Source organism: Amphiprion ocellaris, chromosome 5 (genome assembly GCF_022539595.1).
Source record: "Amphiprion ocellaris isolate individual 3 ecotype Okinawa chromosome 5, ASM2253959v1, whole genome shotgun sequence".
Classification (NCBI taxonomy): Eukaryota; Metazoa; Chordata; class Actinopteri; family Pomacentridae; genus Amphiprion; species Amphiprion ocellaris.
The window spans coordinates 7515143-7536411 of record NC_072770.1 but is presented as its reverse complement, the minus strand read 5'-3'; the positions used below and the strand labels follow the sequence as shown (position 1 = coordinate 7536411).

Here is a 21269-nt window from a genome sequence, read left to right as displayed (position 1 = left end):
AAGACCTCAGACATCAGATCTAATGTGATGTATAATCAGGCACACTCCTATTGTTCATCTCATGAGAGCATTAAAAGGACAGAGTGTGGGAAACCAGAGGAAAGTCACTCAGAGCCGCTGAGGAACAATAGATGCTGACCTCTGTCCTGAAGACACACAGAGTGAGAGGGAACACGGAGGGCTGCTGCTTGTTGGTAACGTTAATACTCTACTCAACCACTATCAAACAACATCAACAGCTGTGGAAATGAGGAAAATTAATCATGTAAAACAGGAAAGTTCAGGTACTACATAACTAATCACAATGTTTTAGGATGTTACATAACATGATCAACAGAACAAATAAATGCATCTTTCTGACAACTACAGTATTATCAGAGTGAATCTTTGTAAAAGGCCAGTCAATAAAAGAAGAGGATTGATTGTTGTGAATATCAGTAGTGCACTAAGATGTTGCTCATTCCAGTGAGTGCAGGTTGATGCTGACAACTCAGATTATTCAATCAGATGAAGGATCATTTTGTTGAAACACATCAACTGTTGGTACATTTTCAACAACAATCTTTAAAGGGTCAAAAGGAAAAACTCATGAAATTGGACAATCCTGTTTTAATACGTCACACACTAAATATTCTCTCAGTGGACAGAACGCTCGAGAGGTGGAGGTCTGAGTGATAACTGAGTTTGATTAGCATCTTTAACCACTACAACAGCAGACTGTTGTCCAGTGGGATTTGGCACACTTCACAACCAGCTGTCTCAACTTTTCCCCCTCATTCATAAAGCTGGCATGTTCAACTACAGTATATTTACTTTTATACTGCTGTGGCTTTAATACGGAGGTGCAGATATCGTATTATTATTGACAACTGATGTAGTTTTGACTAAATTTTCAAGTTTCATCAAATGGTTGAACAACCAATCATGTAATTTCCCTCCAGATGGTTGGTGACGTCACATTCTGTCTCTGTTAAAGCACACGACCAGCATCCGTCACAAAAGCTCCTTTCAAAGCCCTTTTGTACTGCACTGACTACTTCATTCAGACACTAAGTGTGGGAAACTCAGAGCAACTTTCTACTCACACCAACTATGGAGCACAAAACAGAGGACACACCTGCTGCATCTAGACAAGATGACATCTAATTTAAATGGAAATTTTAAAAAAAATGCCATCGAAATGTGATGCTGTTCTCCTGTGGTATGCAGCACCAAAATATATAAAAAAAAAAAAAAAACCTGACTGCTTGTAAGTAAAAGTTGGGGAAATTATACACGAGAAGCCTGCAGACAAAATGCTTGAAACATATCATAGCAGAATTTATATATATATATATATATATATATATATATATATATATAAATAAAAATTTTCAATCACGATTAATTGCATGATTTTCTGCAATTGTTGAGCGTAAAATTAAATAACAAATTTAAAAGTAGTGTATTCTGCACTTTTACTTTAAAAGTACTGCTATATGAACAAAAATGCATTCACATTTGATTTGCAAAAACTTGAAACAAAGCATTTTTTTACATTTACAGTATTTCCTTCACACAGCAGCAGTTAAATACTTCTTGTAAGTCTCAACCTAAACATGAATGAAATCAAATGTCTTATGCTACAAGCGCACCAAACGACTCTTCAAGCAGAAATGCAAAACTGTTTCTAAATCTCATTATGGGAAACTTGAAGTCCACTTACTCCTTCTCACTCGTTCTCAGCTCTGTATTCTTTGGCTTTTGTTGAGCTTGCAGAGTCACTGTCACTCTTGAGTTCAATTTAAAATCAGTTTTCCTCCACAGGTACATTGTCTCAGATTGTCTGAAACAGAGAAAAAAACACATGATGTCTTCATGCCTTTCACTAGACAATATAGCACACAAAGCCACTGATTTTCCAAAATGTATTATAGATGTATACCTTCATGATGATGGATATGTTTAACCACTCCACTACATATGCTGACATGTAGGACATGTAACATATTTGAGAAAACAATCTGAGGTTTTGAGATTCACATCAATCTCTGTTCTTGTGCCTGTTGTAAAAATGAACAGTATTAAACGTTAGATATGATAACTAGGGATTATTCAGATGATGTAATATCTGGCCACTGTATTCCTGACTGAGAGCAATAAATGGTTTTGAGACCATCTCTTAACTCTAATTACTGGCTTTACTTAACCATCTTCATTCTGTGTCCACATTAATTCTGACCTGAATGGATGACAACATGGTTATCATTGTGATCTAAAGTTTTAAACGAGAGAAGCAAACATGACATTTTATCTTCAAATATTAATTACTTCATTTAAAATTTCATGTGGAGCTTGGGTATCCACTTTTTAACGTTAACAAAGGTCACTCACTGCCTGTGCCCAGTTCGATCCTCCAGTCAATTTGCAAAGCACCAAATGTCTATTTTATGTTAATACAACAAGTGTGGGAAAACTCTGGAGAACAGAGATGACTGGGACAGACTCAGACTCCACCAGCAGTCACTTAATTCTCCAAAGAGAATTGGCACACTTCAGGAAGCTGCTGTCTCCACAGGAATCTTCCCACCCTCACAGCTGAAATGTGGAACCAGCTGATGGTCACAAATCAGTCATGATTACAACCAAAGGTTTAAAATGTATAACAATGATTGCAAATGAAAAACAAAAAAGGCCAGATAATTTTGATTTTATTTCAAGACAAAATAACCACAATAGATTCAAAATTTTAAAATCGTAAACCAGCCAATGGGATCGTTTCTCTCCAGATGGGTGGTGATGTATTGCTCCGTTTCTATAACAACACACAGCCAGCATCTGTCACACAAGTCCCTTTGTTGTTCATTGACCACAGCACAGGGAGTCCGTGTGGGAAACTCAGATCAACCTCCTACTCACACTGATGACAAGGCACGTGTCAAAAGACTCGACTGCGTCTGGACAGCAGCAGGATTATTGTCTGAAGTTATTTTACATACCAACAATGAACAACATCAAATCATAATATTGTGTTACAAAGTTGTCTGTTTTGAAACAATATTTTTTAAAGCAAATTGTGCAAAATAAAACATTAAATTATTCACTTGGAAACATTTCATGTCACCAGTGAAATTTCAGTTTTATCTCAAAAGAAGCACAAAACACACCTGAAAATACAAATTAAACTTATTCTGGATATGTTTTTTGCTAAAATACTACATCATAGAAGTTATTCTCCCATGTGTGTGATCAAATAAGTGTGTGCTCAGTCAAAGTCATTGATCCCAGCATCAGGCAGCAGATCTGATCTCTCCACAGGGTCACCACTTTCTCAGATCCACACAGAGCTCAGTGAGTCTCCCTCCATCTCCCCCCAGTCCTCCACCTGTTCCCCTGAGATCTAACTATTGTCCCCCAGGCATTAATGACAGCATGTTGCTTCTCCACATGTCTCATTGTCTCACAGAGCTCTCTGATTGGTTCACACTGTGGGAAACTTCAACCAGACCAAGACCCACACATTCATATGGAGATGTGGGACTATAAATAGGAGGGATGAAACCACAACAGATCACATTCTCTCTACAGAGACCTCTACAGCTCACACATCCAACCATGGCACCTACAATCACTGCAGCAATCACCAACTCTCAGGAGCATCTGACTCTGACCCACAAGGTAAATTGGAGAGTCGTGGACACTTTAACATCATTTATGAGAGCTCCTGTATGCTGAACACTATGCAGTCCTGAACAGCTTCATTAATGACTTTGTTCTTCTCTCTGCAGCTCAGAAAACCTCTGGTGGAGAAGCTCCGCAGAGAGCGAATCAACAGCAGCATTGAGCAGCTCAAGTCTCTCCTGGGTCCAGAGTTCCTCAAACAGCAGCCAGACTCCAAGATGGAGAAAGCAGACATCCTGGAGATGACAGTTTGCTTCCTGACACACATGCAGCAGCAGAACCAACAGCAGAGAACACTGCTCAACCACATCAACAAGCTGCAACCTTGTTGTGCAAATCCCACATTTTGACAGGGAAATAAAAGGTCTTTGCTTCTGCTAGCTCAAGTCCAACAAATGCCTTCTTTGGACATTTAAGGTGTAACAGACACATACTAACTGATAACAGCCTGACAGAGGCTGACTTCTTTCCTCTCAGCTCCACAGTCCAGACCAGCATCACCAAAGACAAGAGTCCAGTCAACAGCGCCCTCTGGAGGCCGTGGTAGACACCTACACACTGGAGTTACAACCAGACAACATTTAAATGACCACATTGGTCAAAGATTACTGGACTGAATTCTAGGAGATTTCATGAACTTATTTTTTTGTATGTACGGAAGGTTGATCTGGCGTTTTTTTGTGCAAGATGACATTTCCTGAGGAAATGACAGCAACAATATCTTTCAAGATAAGAAAGAAAACATCTTGTCTGCATGAGACAAGCTGAATAGACCATATTGGTTAAAGATTACTGGACTGAATTCTATGAAATTTCATGAACATGTTTTTCTGTATGTGCAGAAGGTTTATAGGTGTTTTGTTCTTTGTGGAAATTAAGAAAGCAAATATCTTGTCATGCATGTTGCATGAACCAAATCTAATTGTATATGCAATTATTTTTAGTTGTCATCGTACTTCATGTACTGGTGTTTGTATGATAACATTTGTTGTCTGTTGATTATTATCGATAATTGTGATTTTTAAAATATCATGCCTGTTTTATGGACACATTGTCAAAATGAATGAAAACCTGATCTGTTTGAGGATCCAAATGTTAAATCTGTTCTAAAAGGTTTATCATAATATTCTCACTTTAATCATTTACTGTGCATTATGAACTGTCTCTTGCAAAATAGCTACCATTTTGATCGAATATCTTTGTCTCTTTTATAGACAGCTTGTTGAAACTTATCTCAATTAATGTCACTGTTATAAAAATATCTGTTTTAAGATTAACATTTGTATCCTTCTCCCGTAAAAAGTTAGTTTAATGTGAATCATTGCATTCAGTGTTCATCAAGAATGATGACCTGTTATAAAGTAATTTCTTTTTCTTTTTTAACTCTATTGAGAAAAGAAAATGTCAAAGGACAGTGAGTTCTGTCCTTAATTTGTTTATCTTTTATAAAGACAGTTGTTCCTTTACTCTGTGTGAGTACACTGTGTCTTGTAGAAACCTACAAGTTCTGGTTGTGATGTACCATCACGTCTTGTTGGAGCTTCATCCTTGAAGTGGCTCATTGTAGCTTGTTGAATAAACAAACACTGTCAGCTCAAAACTGTTTTTCTTGTTGTCATGTGTTGTAGTTATCCTCACTATAAAGATAACAGGTGTTCTCCATTTTCTTTCATTTTCATTTCATTGATAAACAGCTTCATTATTCTTATATTTGATTTACATAGAATAAAAAAATATATAACATATAATGATGTATAATTATAAGGGTGTACTGTAAAACAAAGCATAGCAGCATCATTCAATGAACAGTTTATTCAAGAGGTGTTTTCAATGTTACGTCATTCTGTCACTCAATCTGTTGTCAAATAAACAGTGTGAAGTTTATAGTTTAAACCCTATTACTGCACAGTGATTTTGGTAAGATTATCGTTTTCAGTTGTTTTTATTGTAAACAATTGTGAAGTTAATCATCCTCCTCTTAGAAAGGTCACACATTGCATCTAATGTGATGCATAATGAGGCACACTTCTATTGTTCCTGCAGTGAAAGCAGGGGAAGGACAGAGTGTGGGAAACCAGATTAAACTCACTCACAGAGCCCCTGTGGAACAATACATTCAGACCTTTGCCCTGAAGTGACAGAGGTTTAAAGAGAGCCTGAAACCTAAATCTTCTTCTAGATCATGCTGTTGGTTGCTCCTCTATATTTAATAAGGAAGCACTTTGTCATTTCATCTTGTCAACCCAGAACCAATGTTTAGCATAAGATGTTTGAGAAGATTTCATTTGCGGACTGAAATCAAAAAAATTAGAACTGAAGAAATAAAAGAAAGCAACTCATCAAGATCGGAAACCACAGAAAGCTTCACATTAACTTTTTTTTTTTAATCACCAGTTGCAATATATGTATTTTCCCTTCCTGTCCAACAGACAGATCCAATCTGTTAAAAACTCTCTCTTATACACTGGATCCCAAATAAATGAGTTGCCCTCTCACAAATGTGATTGATACAGTATCTGTGAATTCAGTCCAGAGTGAACAATACAAGGTCCTCTTACTCTTCAAGCATTCATGCAGAACTACTTCCAAATCTAATTGTGGGAAACTTTGAGTTTACCAACAGCTTTTCTTCTCACTCATCCTCAGGTCTGTTTACTGTTGCTCTTGAGCTCAATTCAAAATCAGCTCACAGGGGCATAGAAATCAAACATATCAATGACAGTTCTCATATCTATTGTGGAAATAAACAAAAATCAGTGTTTACCATGTTAGGAGCCCCAACAGAGAGCCACCAACTAGTCTTTGGGGGATGGAGAAATTGGGCTGACAAGCCATACCTGAGTGTTTACTGTTAACCTTTCAGGTGTTGGCTTCACTGCTACTTCATTTCCTCATTTCTGACGAAAGGCTAGTTGAAGATGAACAAGACCTTTGCAGACTCCATCACTGGTGATCGGCGCTCAGAACATCAGTAACACTTCTGTCCGACTTGATCACAACTTGCTCTGGCGCCTGGACAACATAAGCAACGATAATATCGTGAGATCACGATGGCTAGGGTTTTTGGAGCAAAACGCCAAAGTTGGTCTCTAGCAACTGCATGGCCTTAGGGCATGAAGAGAAATGCCCGATTCACCTGGTCTAATAGCTGATTGATTTAGATGTTGTTCATCTGTGGAGCAGCCTTCCCCCAACTACAGGATATTTACACCACCCGGGTCACAAACATGGCCCACAGCATCACCAAGGACCACACCCTTCCACAGCACACACTGTTCACACTTGTGCCGTCTGGCAGACGCTACATGAGTGTGAAAGCAAGGACCACCAGACTAAAAAACTGTTTTTATCCACAGGCCACCAGGCTACTAAATCACTGACTTCAGTAACTAGAAATAGCAATATAGTATTTTGCACATATCACTTGCCTGTTTACATATGACAGTATTGCAATATTGCCAACATTTGCACATAGAATTTATTTGTAACTATTTTATTCTTTTTTATGTTATCCTATTTTTATGATTATGATTATTTATTATTTCGTTTTTATCTTATCTCATTTTATTTGTTATTTCAGTTGTGTGAAGGAAGTTTGCAAAATAACAATTTCATCACTCAGGGTAACCACTGTGTTTCTGCTGTGTGTATGACAAGAAAGTTCTTGAATCTTGAATCTTGACTCAACAGTATGATGCTTGACAGAAACGTTTCATTTCAAGAGATTTACAGAGATTTTAATTTTATATATATTGATTTTGAAGGCTTATTCTACATGTGTGGTAGACGTTCATCAGCCAGAAAGGCTGAACATATTCAAATTACACATCATAAACCGCATACAATACATAGTTGTAGTTTATCAGCACTGAGCTGATCTAATTCTTTAAGTATTTAGCAACTCCAACATTTTTGCTCAGGAAAGGGAGGATTGTTAAAATAACCTCTGTACAGAGGTTTCAGCCCTGACAGTCTGAATATTTGACGTGTCAGTAATTAAAGCTGTTGTCCTTTATACTATTACACTGTACTATTGTATTTGCTTTTTTATCATTATTTTCTCTTTATTTACATCATTTGAGAGGACCAGGTTTGGTCACCTGATTTATCCAGAGTCCAAAACTGATGAGATGCTGATTTACAGGAAGATCTGTTTAAAATAAATGAACGATTTACAGACATCACAGACTACCTGTATAACATTTTTAAAGTCTCCCCTGTCGTAATTAAAATTACTGGAGAGTGTGTACAAGCTCTTATATTTGTCGGAGAGCATGTTAATAAATCAGTTTGTTTCTGTAAATTCCCGTACAGACTGAAGGCTGCTGGAAACTGTCTTGACCGTGAACTTTTAACCCCCTGTTGCTGCTGCCTGCCCTTGTCTACTTTGCATATGAGGCACAGTTCTCCTCGGCTGACCCTATTTGTAAGACTCTCAAATGCTTCTTCAGATGCTTCAATATCTGGCCTCCGTATTCCTGACTTTGAGCAATGAATTGTTTTTAATACTTACACTACTGTTCAAAAGTTTGGGGTCAACTAGACAATTTCATGTTTTCCATGAAAACTCACACTTTGTTCATGTGCTAACATAATTGCGCAAGGGTTGTCTAATCATCAATTAGTCTTTCAACACCATTAGCTAACATAATGTAGCATTAGAACACAGGAGTGACGGTTGCTGGAAATGTTCCTCTGTACTCTTATTAAATATAAGTAAATAAAAGTAAAAATAAAGTAAATATAAGTAAATGTTCCATTAAAAAATAAAAAAGAATAGTCATTTACCACCTTAACAATGTCCAGACTGTTTTTCTGATTAATCTAATGTTATCTTCATTAAAAAAATCTTTTCTTTCAAAAATAAGGACATTTACAAGTGACCCCAAACTTTTGAATGGTAGTATATATTCCATTTTAGATTTCTGGCTTTAGTTATCAAACTCTGCAATAAAGTGATGCCCAGTGTCACATCCTGTCTCACTAACTCCAACCTGAAGGGGCAGAGACATGGAATCAAACTTTTGACTCAAAATGTCTGATTGAGTTCAAACAACACATTTTAGCATCTTGCAATTGTTTGCCTTTTCCCACCTTATCCTCCGGACTGTGGATCGGTAGCAAGGAGAGCTACCCTCTCTTGCGCTGAAACGGTTGCTAGCTTCAGGGCTAACCACCGTCACACTCTCCAGCAGTCGGGTAAACAAACAAGTGCATACTCTTGGTCTTAAGAAACTGTTGCCACACACACACACACACACCCAACCACTTCTGCCCAGTCTCTCACATTGCTTGTGCTAGACTGGATCCTCAAGCCAGTCCAGCAGTACATGTCTACTTTCTGCAAACAAAGTGTGAGAAAAATCTGGAGCACAGAATTGCGTTGGAATGAATTCCACCCCATTAGCAGCCACTTATAATTCTACAGAGGGATTCGGCACACTTTGAAAGCTGCTGTCTCTCCATGTAACTTCCCACCCTTAAAGCTGAAATTCTGATGCAGCTGATGGTCAGAAATCAGTCATGGCTATGACTTGAACTTCAAAATGTAGGACAGAGACTGCAAACTGAAAACACAACAGGTAAAATCAGTTTGATGGGACAGAATTGATCACATTAAATTTCAAACAAAATTTACAAATTTACAGAACCAGCCAATGGGATCGCTTCCCTCCAGATGGGTGGTGATGTAATGCTCTGTTTCTATAACAACACATAGCCAGCATCTGTCGCCCCAGTCCCTTTGTTGTTCATTGACCACAGCACAGGGAGTCAGTGTGGGAAACTCAGTTCAACCTCCTCCTCACACTGACAACAAGGCACATGTCAAAAGACTGGACAGGATTAATGTCTGAAGTTTTTTTACATGTCAACAATAACTACCACAATCTACTATCTGACAGTAGTGTTTGGCAATATTATTAATATAATACAAAAAAATCAAATGATATAAAATAAAGCATCCAATTAAATTACTTAACTCAAAACATGTTGATGTCACCAGTGACATTTTAGGTTTAACCTCAATTGAAGCAAACAGAAACACACATGAAAATGCAACAAACAATGGGTCGACACATTTTTCCTGAGCTATTCCATCATAGAAGTTATTCTCCCACGTGTGTGATCAGATAAGTGTGTGTTCAGTCAAAGTGATTGATCCCAGCATCAGGCAGCAGATCTGATCTCTCCACAGGGTCACCACTTTCTCAGATTCACACAGAGCTCAGTGAGTCTCCCTCCATCTCCCCCCAGTCCTCCACCTGTTCCCCTGAGAGCTAACTATTGTCCCCCAGGCATTAATGACAGCATGTTGCTGCTCCACATGTCTCATTGTCTCACAGAGCTCTCTGATTGGTTTACACTGTGGGAAACTTCAACCAGACCAAGATCCACACATTCATATGGAGATGTGGGACTATAAATAGGAGGGATGAAACCACAACAGATCACATTCTCTCAACAGAGACCTCTACAACTCACACATCCAGCCATGACACCTACACCTACTCATGGCAATCACCAACTCTCAGGAGCATCTGACTCTGACCCACAAGGTAAACTGGAGATTCATGGACACTTTAACATCATTTATGACAGCTTGTGTATGCTGAACACTATGCAGTCCTGAACAGCTTCATTAATGACTTTGTTCTTCTCTCTGCAGCTCAGAAAACCTCTGGTGGAGAAGCTCCGCAGTGAGCAAATCAACAGCAGCATTGAGCACCTCAAGTCTCTCCTGTGTCCACAGCTCCTCAAACAGCAGCCAGACGCCAAGATGGAGAAAGCAGACATCCTGGAGATGACAGTTTGCTTCCTGACACACATGCAGCAGCAGAACCAACAGCAGAGAACACTGCTCAACCACATCAACAAGCTGCAACCTTCCTCTGATAACAACCTGATAGAGGCTGACTTCTCTCATCTCAGCTCCACAGTCCAGACCAGCATCACCAAAGACAAGAGTCCAGTCAACAGCGCCCTCTGGAGGCCGTGATAGACACCTACACACTGGAGTTACAACCAGACAACATTTAAATGACCACATTGGTCAAAGATTACTGGACTGAAGTCTATGAAATTTCATGAACTTTTTCTTCTGTAGGTACAGATGCTTTTACATATTTGTTTTGTTTTTTGTGCAAGATATTTCAATGAGGAAATGACAGTAACGATATCTTTCAATTTAAGAAAGAAAACACCTTGTCATGCATGTTGCATGAACCAAATCTGATTGCATCTGCAATTACTAGTTCTTACCATACTTCATGTACTCATAATTAAATGGTAACATGTATTATCTTTTCATTAATTTTGATCACTGTGATCAAGTTTATGTCTGTTTCATGAACAAATTCCCAGAATGAACAAAAAGCTGAATCTGTTGTAAAATGCAGCCGTTTATCTTTTAATCCCTTCATACTAAAAGGTTTGCTTCATAAAACAATGATTGACAATGATACTTTTATGTTTCCCTCGGCATTATGCTATGCATTTCTTAACAATTGCTTAATATTGATCACTTTGATCTCACATCTTAAATATCATTTTTACGGACATTTTGTCAAAACTTTACCCACTTTCTGTGATTTTTATACAATAATCTGCTTTAAGATCAATATTTTATCCCATAAAAAGTTTAAGTTTAATGTGGTTTTGTCACAGCTTTGAAGTGACAATGTTTTTTTACCATGTGAAAATCTATTGAATTTTTGTGGTTGTTTAGAATGATGACCTATTGATAGGTAATTTCTTTTTCTTTTTAACTACTGAGAAAAAATGCCATAGGACAGTCAGGTTTGTCCTTAATACTTTAAGAATCTACAAGTTCTGGTTGTGATGTATCATCACCTCTTGTTAGAGCTTCATCCTTGAAGTGGCTCATTGTGCCATGTTGAATAAACAAACAATGCCAGCTCAAAACTGTCTCTCTTGTTGTCATATGTTGTAGTTATCCTCATTCTAATGATGACTGCTGTTCTCCATTTTCTTTCATTTTCACTTAATTGATAAGAACATGGTTCAAATTAAGATGTTTGATTAATAAGGGTTATCAATGTTATGTCACTCTGTTCACATGAAGGAAGTCATAAAACATTTAGTCTGAAGACCCTATTGCTCAGTGATTTCGGTATAATTATCATTTTAAAGCTTGGTGGGGTTATTTTGATTTTGTTTTTATGTTTTTTTTATTGTAAAGGTTCTAAAGTTAACAATTCCCTCCCAAAAGAGGTCACACATTGCATCTAATTTGATGCATAATAAGGCACACTTCTATTGTTCCTGCAGAGAAAGTTGTGGAAGTCGTGGAATGTGTGAAACCAGATTAAACTCACTCACAGAGCCCCTGTGGATTAATCATAGACTGTCTATGGGAACAATACAGCCAGACCATTGGCCTGAAGGGACAGAGGTTTAGAAGGAACTCGACTCACAAAATCTTCTTTTAAATCATACTGTTGGTTGTTCCCTCCATTTTATAAGGAAGCATAACTTTTTTAGAACCTTGTCATTTCATCCTGTTAACTTTGAACCTGTAGTGTTAGACATTTCGCAGCAGTCTATCATGTATGCAGTCACCACTGTGGCTAGTTAGCATTAACTAATGGCTAATATTCATGGGAGAAAATAACTGACACGCCATCATCTCTTTGGCCTGGAACTCTCTCTTACACACTGGCCAATTATTCTGCGCATGCTCACCATATATATATATCCCGGTGCACACAAACACTCACGTTCAACATGACATCACTGCATAGGCTATTTAACATGACTTTGCCACTGTTTTATCAAATATGCTTAACAGAACCAATACTTTAAGCATAAGGTGTTAGACAACATTTCATGTACAGACTGGGATCAACAACGAGACCTGAAGAGGTGTTCGAACACATTTAAATGGTATCTTGATGAAAAATCTAATTTCTTGTCACAATAGGCAATCACTTCAGCCATCAAGTTTGCTTAAAAAATAACTATGACATTCACCAAAAAGCATTAATTGCTCTGTCTTATTCTCAACAAATTCAACAGAAATGCCTGCTCTGAAATTGAGTATTGCATGCTTCTGAAATGATTGCAGTTGTTACTTTAAAAGAATGTGGACATCTGAAAACATCTGCTATAGTCTCATCACATGCCAAAAACCAAAAGAACAAATGTCCAGTTTGCTGACTGATGTACTTGCATGAGATTAGCCATTCAGAGTTCACCATTACGCTGTTGTCCAAAGGAATCAGTTACTTTAATCGTACACAAGTGACAAACACATGCTCCACCAATGTTCTTTAGAACTTTTCCATAACTTCAAAGGTGTAGATAAATTCCTTGGGTAGTCTTTCTTGAGGGCAAAAAGCAAGGCTATTACTGAAGCAATGGTGCTTGGGAGGCCCAGCTGAAAATCAGCTGAGTCTGCAGTCTTGTCCAAAGACTTCAGATCTTCATGTTCTGAAAACATGAAGTTCAGGTCACTGTGGCCTTCATGATTCCTATTGTGCTTAAAATACTGTCCTTGAGCTGAAATGCACAATTTGGTAAAATTTGTTGTTCCCGCAATTCCTTCCAAACAAATCAATTTAAACATCATTTGCCTTCATATTTATCACATTTCAAGTCATTCTGTATCAGAAATTTGTTTGAAAACATGAAGTTCACATCACTGCAGCCTTCATGATTCTTATGTGCTTAAAATGCTGTTCTTCAGCTGAAATGCAGAATTTGGTAAAATATGTTGTTCCCGCAATTCCTTCCAAACAAACCAACTTAAATATCATTTGCCTTCATATGTATCACATTTCAAATCATTCTGTATAAGAAATTTGTTTGAAAACATGAAGTTCACGTCACGGCAGCCTTTATGATTCTTATGTGCTGAAAATGTTCTTGAGCTGAAATGCACAATTTGGGAAAATATGTTTTTCCCGCAATTTCTTCAAAACAAATCAATTTAAACATCATATGCCTTCATATTTATCACATTTCAAGTCATTCTGAATCAGAAATTTGTTGGAAAACATGAAGTTCACGTCACTGCAGCCTTCATGATTCTTATGTGCTTAAAATGTTGTTCTTGAGCTGAAATGCACAATTTGGGAAAATATGTTTTCCCGGCAATTCCTTTAAAACAAGTCAACTTCAACATCATTTGCCTTCATATTTACCACATTTCAAATCATTCTAAAGAAGAAATTTGTTTGAAAACGTGACATTCACGTCACTGCATCCTTTTTATGTGCTTAAAATGCTGTTCTTGTGCAAAAAATGCACTCATTGGTAAAATATGTTTTCCCGGCAATTCCTTTAAAACAAGTCAACTTCAACATCATTTGCCTTCATATGTACCACATTTCAAGTCATTCTGAAGAAGAAATTTGTTTGAAAACATGACGTTCACATCACTGCATCGTTTTTATGTGCTTAAAATGCTGTTCTTGAGCTGAAATGCACAATTTGGTAAAATTTGTTGTTCCCGCAATTCCTTCCAAACAAACCAATTTAAACATCATTTGCCTTCATATTTATCACATTTCAAGTCATTCTGAAGACGAAATTTGTTTGAAAACATGAAGTTCACGTCACTGCAGCCTTCATGATTCTAATGTGCTTGAAATGTTGTTCTTGAGCTGAAATGCACAATTTGGGAAAATATGTTTTTCCCGCAATTCCTTTAAAACAACATATTTTACCAGTGAGTGCATTTTTTGCTCAAGAACAGCATTTCAAGCACATAAGAATCATGAAGGCTGCAGTGACGTGAACTTCATGTTTTCAAAGACGTTTCTTTTAGAGAATGATTTGAAATGTGATAAATATGAAGGCAAATGATGTTTAAATTGATTTGTTTTGAAGGAATTGCGGGAACAACATACTTTCCCAAATTGTGCATTTCAGCTCAAGAACAGCATTTTAAGCGCATCAAAATCATGAAGGCCACAGTGACGTGAACTTCATGTTTTCAAACAAATTTCTTCATCAGAATTACTTGAAATGTGATAAATATGAAGTCAAAATATGTTTAAATTGGTTTGTTTGGAAGGAATTGCGGGAACCACATATTTTACCAAATTGTGCATTTCAGCTCAAGAATAGCATTTTAAGCCCATAAAAAGGATGCAGTGACATGAATGTCACGTTTTCAAACAAATTTCTTCTTCAGAATGATTTGAAATGTGATAAATACGAAGGCAAATGATGTTGAAGTTGACTTGTTTTAAAGGAATTGCTGGGAAAACATATTTTACCAATGAGTGCATTTTTGCTCAAGAACAGCATTTTAAGCACATAAGAATCATTAAGGCTGCAGTGACGTGAACTTCATGTTTTCAAACAAATTTCTGATTCAGAATGACTTGAAATGTGATATATGTGAAGTCAAATTATGTTTAAATTGGTTTGTTTGGAAGGAATTGCGGGAACAACATATTTTCCCAAATTGTGCATTTCAGCTCAAGATTAGCATTTTAAGCGCATAATAAGGATGCAGTGACATGAATGTAACGTTTTCAAACAAATTTCTTGTTCAGAATGATTTGAAATGTGATAAATACGAAGGCAAATGATGTTGAAGTTGACTTGTTTTAAAGGAATTGCCGGGAAAACATATTTTACCAATGAGTGCATTTTTTGCTCAAGAACAGCATTTTAAGCACATAAGAATCATGAAGGCTGCAGTGACGTGTACTTCATGTTTTCAAACACATTTCTTATAGAGAATGATTTGAAATGTGATCAACATTGTGTTTAAACATTATGTTTAAACTGGTTTGTTTGGAAGGAATTGCGGGAACTACATATTTTACCAAACTCTGCATTTCAGCTCAAGAACAGCATTTTAAGCACATCAAAATCATGAAGGCCACAGTGACCTGAACTACATGTTTTCAAACAAATTTCTTCTTCAGAATTATTTGAAATGTAATAAATATGAAGGCAAATGATGTTTAAATTGATTTGTTTTGAAGAAATTGCGGGAAAAACATATTTTCCCAAATTGTGCATTACAGCTCAAGCACAGCATTTTAAGCACAATAGGAATCATGAAGGCCACAGTGACCTGAACTTCATGTTTTCAAACAAATTTCTTCTTCAGAATGATTTGAAATGTGATAAATATGAAGGCAAATGATGTTTAAGTTGGTTTGTTTAGAAGGAATTGCGGGAACAACATATTTTTCCAAAGTGTGCATTTCAGCCCAAGAACAGCATTTTAAGCACATAAAAAGGATGCAGTGACGTGAATGTCCAGTTTTTAAACAAATTTCTTGTTTAGATTGACTTGAAATGTGATAAATATGACGGCAAATAATGTTGGAGTTGACTTGTTTTAAAGGAATTGCCGGGAAAACATATTTTACCAATGAGTGCATTTTTTGCTCAAGAACAGCATTTTAAGCACATAAGAATCATGAAGGCTGCAGTGACGTGTACTTCATGTTTTCAAACACATTTCTTATAGAGAATGATTTGAAATGTGATCAATATGAAGTCAAATTATGTTTAAATTGGTTTGTTTGGAAGGAATTGCGGGAACTACATATTTTACCAAACTCTGCATTTCAGCTCAAGAACAGCATTTTAAGCACATCAAAATCATGAAGGCCACAGTGACCTGAACTTCATGTTTTCAAACAAATTTCTTCTTCAGAATTATTTGAAATGTGATAAATATGAAGGCAAATGATGTTTAAGTTGGTTTGTTTAGAAGGAATTGCGGGAACAACATATTTTTCCAAATTGTGCATTTCAGCTGAAGATTAGCATTTTAAGCACATAAAAGGGATGCAGTGACGTGAATGTCCAGTTTTTAAACAAATTTCTTGTTTAGAATGATTTGAAATGTGATAAATATGACGGCAAATAATGTTGGAGTTGACTTGTTTTAAAGGAATTGCCGGGAAAACATATTTTACCAATGAGTGCATTTTTTGCTCATGAACAACATTGTAAGAGCATAAAAATCATGAAGGCAACAGTGACGTGAACTTCATGTTTTCAAACAAATTTCTTATTCAGAATAACTTGAAATGTGACAAATATGAAGGCAAATTATGTTTAAATTGGTTTCTTTACAAGGAATTGCCGGGAATAACATATTTTATCAAATTGTGCATTGCAGCTCAAGAACAGCATTTTAAGGGCATAAAATTCATGAAGGCCACAGTGACGTGAACTTCATGTTTTCAAACAAATTTCTTCGTCAGACTGATTTGAATTGTCGTAAATATGAAGGCAAGTGATGTTTAAATTGATTTGTTTTGAAGCAATTGCGGGAACTACATACTTTCCCAGATTGTGCATTTCAGCTGAAGATTAGCATTTTAAGCGCATAAAAAGGATGCAGTGACATGAATGTCACGTTTTCAAACAAATTTCTTGTTCAGAATTATTTGAAATGTGATAAATATGAGGCAAATGATGTTTAAATTGGTTTGTTTAGAAGGAATTGCGGGAACAACATATTTTTCCAAATTGTGCATTTCGGCCCAAGAACAGCATTTTAAGCACATAAAAAGGATGCAGTGACGTGAATGTCCAGTTTTTAAACAAATTTCTTGTTTAGAATGACTTGAAATGTGATAAATATGACGGCAAATAATGTTGGAGTTGACTTGTTTTAAAGGAATTGCCGGGAAAACATATTTTACCAATGAGTGCATTTTTTGCTCAAGAACAGCTTTGTAAGAGCATAAAAATCATGAAGGCAACAGTGACGTGAACTTCATGTTTTCAAACAAATTTCTTCTTCAGACTGATTTGAATTGTCGTAAATATGAAGGCAAGTGATGTTTAAATTGATTTGTTTTGAAGCAATTGCGGGAACTACATACTTTCCCAAATTGTGCATTTCAGTTGAAGATTAGCATTTTAAGCGCATAAAAAGGATGCAGTGACATGAATGTCACGTTTTCAAACAAATTTCTTGTTCAGAATGATTTGAAATGTGATAAATACGAAGGCAAATGATGTTGAAGTTGACTTGTTTTAAAGGAATTGCCGGGAAAACATATTTTACCAATGAGTGCATTTTTTGCTCAAGAACAGCTTTGTAAGAGCATAAAAATCATGAAGGCAACAGTGACGTGAACTTCATGTTTTCAAACAAATTTCTTCTTCAGACTGATTTGAATTGTCGTAAATATGAAGGCAAGTGATGTTTAAATTGATTTGTTTTGAAGCAATTGCGGGAACTACATACTTTCCCAAATTGTGCATTTCAGTTGAAGATTAGCATTTTAAGCGCATAAAAAGGATGCAGTGACATGAATGTCACGTTTTCAAACAAATTTCTTCTTCAGAATGACTTGAAATGTGATAAATACGAAGGCAAATGATGTTGAAGTTGACTTGTTTTAAAGGAATTGCCGGGAAAACATATTTTACCAATGAGTGCATTTTTTGCTCAAGAACAGCATTTTAAGCACATAAGAATCATGAAGGCTGCAGTGACGTGAACTTCATGTTTTCAAATACATTTCTTATAGACAATGATTTGAAATGTGATCAATATGAAGTCAAATGATGTTTAAATTGGTTTGTTTGGAAGGAATAGCGGGAAAAACATATTTTCCCAAATTGTGCATTTCAGCTCAAGCACAGCATTTTAAGCAAAATAGGAATCATGAAGGCCACAGTGACCTGAACTTCATGTTTTAAAACAAATTTCTTCTTCAGAATGATTTGAAATTTGATAAATATGAAGGCAAATGATGTTTAAATTGGATTGTTTGGAAGGAATTGCGGGAAAAACATATTTTTCCAAATTGTGCATTTTTTTGCTCAAGAACAGCATTTTAAGCACATAAGAATCATGAAGGCTGCAGTGACGTGAACTTCATGTTTTCAAACAAATTTCTTAGAGAGAATGATTTGAAATGTGGTAAATATGAAGGCAAATGATGTTGAAGTTGACTTGTTTTAAAGCAAATGCCGGGAAAACATATTTTACCAATGAGTGCATTTTTTGCTCAAGAACAACATTTTAAGCACATAAGAAACATGAAGGCTGCAGTGACGTGAACTTCATGTTTTCAAACACATTTCTCATAGAGAATGATTTGAAATGTGATCAATATGAAGGTAAGTGATGTTTAAATTGATTTGTTTTGAAGAAATTGCGGGAACAACATATTTTACCAATGAGAAAATTTTTTGCTCAAGAACAGCATTTTAAGCACAGAAGAATCATGAAGGCTGCAGTGACGTGAACTTCATATTTTCAAACACATTTCTTATAGAGAATGATTTGAAATGTGATCAATATGAAGGCAAATGATGTTTAAATTGATTTGTTTTGAAGGAATTGCGGGAACAACATACTTTCCCAAATTGTGCATTGCAGCTCAAGAACAGCATTTTAAGCGCATCAAAATCATGAAGGCCACAGTGACGTGAACTTCATGTTTTCAAACAAATTTCTTATTCAGAATGACTTGAAATGTGATAAATACGAAGGCAAATGATGTTGAAGTTGACTTGTTTTAAAGGAATTGCCGGGAAAACATATTTTACCAATGAGTGCATTTTTTTGCTCAAGAACAGCATTTTAAGCACATAAGAGTCATGAAGGCTGCAGTGACGTAAACTTCATGTTTTCAAACAAATTTCTGATTCAGAATGACTTGAAATGTGATAAATATGAATGCAAATGATGTTGGAATTGACTTGTTTTATAGGAATTGCCGGGAAAAAATATTTTAAGAATGAATGCATTTTTTTTTTGCTCAAGAACAACATTTTAAATGCATAAAAATCATGAAGGCCACAGTGACCTGAACTTCATGTTTTCAAAATAATTTCTTATTCAGAATGACTTGAATTGTGATATATGTGAAGTCAAATTATGTTTAAATTGGTTTGTTTGGAAGGAATTGCGGGAACTACATATTTTACCAAATTCTGCACTTCAGCTGAAGAACAGCATTTTAAGCACATAAGAATCATGAAGGCTGCAGTGACGTAAACTTCATGTTTTCAAACACATTTCTTATAGAGAATGATTTGAAATGTGATCAATATGAAGGCAAATGATGTTGAAATTGATTTGCTTTGAAGGAATTGCGGGAACAACATACTTTCCCAAATTGTGCATTTCAGCTCAAGAACAGAATATGAAGCACATAAAAACAATGCATTGACGCGAATGTAACGTTTTCAAACAAATTTCTTCTTCAGAATGACTTGAAATGTGATAAATATGAAGGCAAGTGATGTTTAAATTGATTTGTTTACAAGGAATTGCGGGAACAACATACTTTCCCAAATTGTGCATTTCAGCTCAAGAACAGAATATTAAGCACATAAAAACAATGCATTGACGCGAATGTAACGTTTTCAAACAAATTTCTTCTTCAGAATGACTTGAAATGTGATAAATATGAAGGCAAGTGATGTTTAAATTGATTTGTTTACAAGGAATTGAGGGAACAACATACTTTCCCAAATTGTGCATTTCAGCTCAAGAACATCATTTTAAGCACATAAAAGGGATGCAGTGACGTGAATGTCACGTTTTCAAACAAATTTCTTCTTCAGAATAATTTGAAATGTGATAAATATGACGGCAAATGATGTTGGAGTTGACTTGTTTTATAGGAATTGCCGGGAAAACAAATTTTACCAATGAGTGCATTTTTTGCTCAAGAATAGCATTTTAAGCACATAAGAATCATGAAGGCCACAGTGACGTGAACTTCATGTTTTCAAACACATTTCTTATAGGGAATGATTTGAAATGTGATCAATATGAAGGCAAGTGATGTTTACATTGATTTGTTTTGAAGGAATTGCGGGAACAACATACTTTCCCAAATTGTGCATTTCAGCTGAAGAACAGCATTTTAAGCGCATCAAAATCATGAAGGCCACAGTGACGTGAACTTCATGTTTTCAAACAAATTTGTTATTCAGAATGACTTGAAATGTGATAAATATGAAGGCAAATGATGTTTAAATTGAGTTGTTTTAAAGGAATTGCCGGGAAAAAAAATTTCACCAATAAGTGCATTTTGTGCTCAAGAACAGCATTTTAAGCACATAAGAATCATGAAGGCTGCAGTGACGTGAACTTCATGTTTTCAAACAAATTTCTGATTCAGAATGACTTGAAATGTGATAAATATGAGGAAAAATGATTTTGGAGTTGACTTGTTTTAACGGAATTGCCAGGAAAACATATTTTACCAATGATTACATTTTTTTTAACTCAAGAAAAGCATTTTAAGCGCATTAAAATCATGAAGGCCACAGTGACGTGAACTTCATGTTTTCAAAATAATTTCTTATTCAGAATGACTTGAAATGTGATATATGTGAAGTCAAATTATGTTTAAATTGGTTTGTTTGGAAGGAATTGCGGGAACTACATATTTTACCAAATTCTGCACTTCAGCTGAAGAACAGCATTTTAAGCACATACTTTACCAATGAGAGCATTTTTTGCTCAAGAACAGCATTTTAAGAACATAAGAATCATGAAGGCTGCAGTGACGTGAACTTCATGTTTTCAAACACATTTCTTAGAGAGAATGATTTGAAATGTGATAAATATGAAGGCAAATGATGTTTAAGTTGGTTTGTTTTGAAGGAATTGCGGGAACAACATATTTTAC

General features: G+C 36.0%; 2 protein-coding genes across 2 annotated transcripts; both read left to right on the top strand.

The window, feature by feature from the left end:
* Nucleotides 1-3539: 3539 nt before the first annotated feature.
* LOC111586228 (transcription factor HES-5-like) lies at nucleotides 3540-5254 on the top strand. Its single transcript, XM_023295924.3, has 3 exons — nucleotides 3540-3657; nucleotides 3768-3990; nucleotides 4098-5254. Exons 1-3 carry the CDS (start codon nucleotides 3595-3597, stop codon nucleotides 4205-4207), a joined length of 396 nt encoding a protein of 131 aa, XP_023151692.1. The 5' UTR covers nucleotides 3540-3594; the 3' UTR covers nucleotides 4208-5254.
* A 4840-nt stretch (nucleotides 5255-10094) lies between these two features.
* Nucleotides 10095-11583, top strand: LOC111586224 (transcription factor HES-2-like). The gene is made up of 2 exons (XM_035941847.2): nucleotides 10095-10217; nucleotides 10328-11583. Exons 1-2 carry the CDS (start codon nucleotides 10173-10175, stop codon nucleotides 10655-10657), a joined length of 375 nt encoding a protein of 124 aa, XP_035797740.1. The 5' UTR covers nucleotides 10095-10172; the 3' UTR covers nucleotides 10658-11583.
* Nucleotides 11584-21269: the final 9686 nt, after the last annotated feature.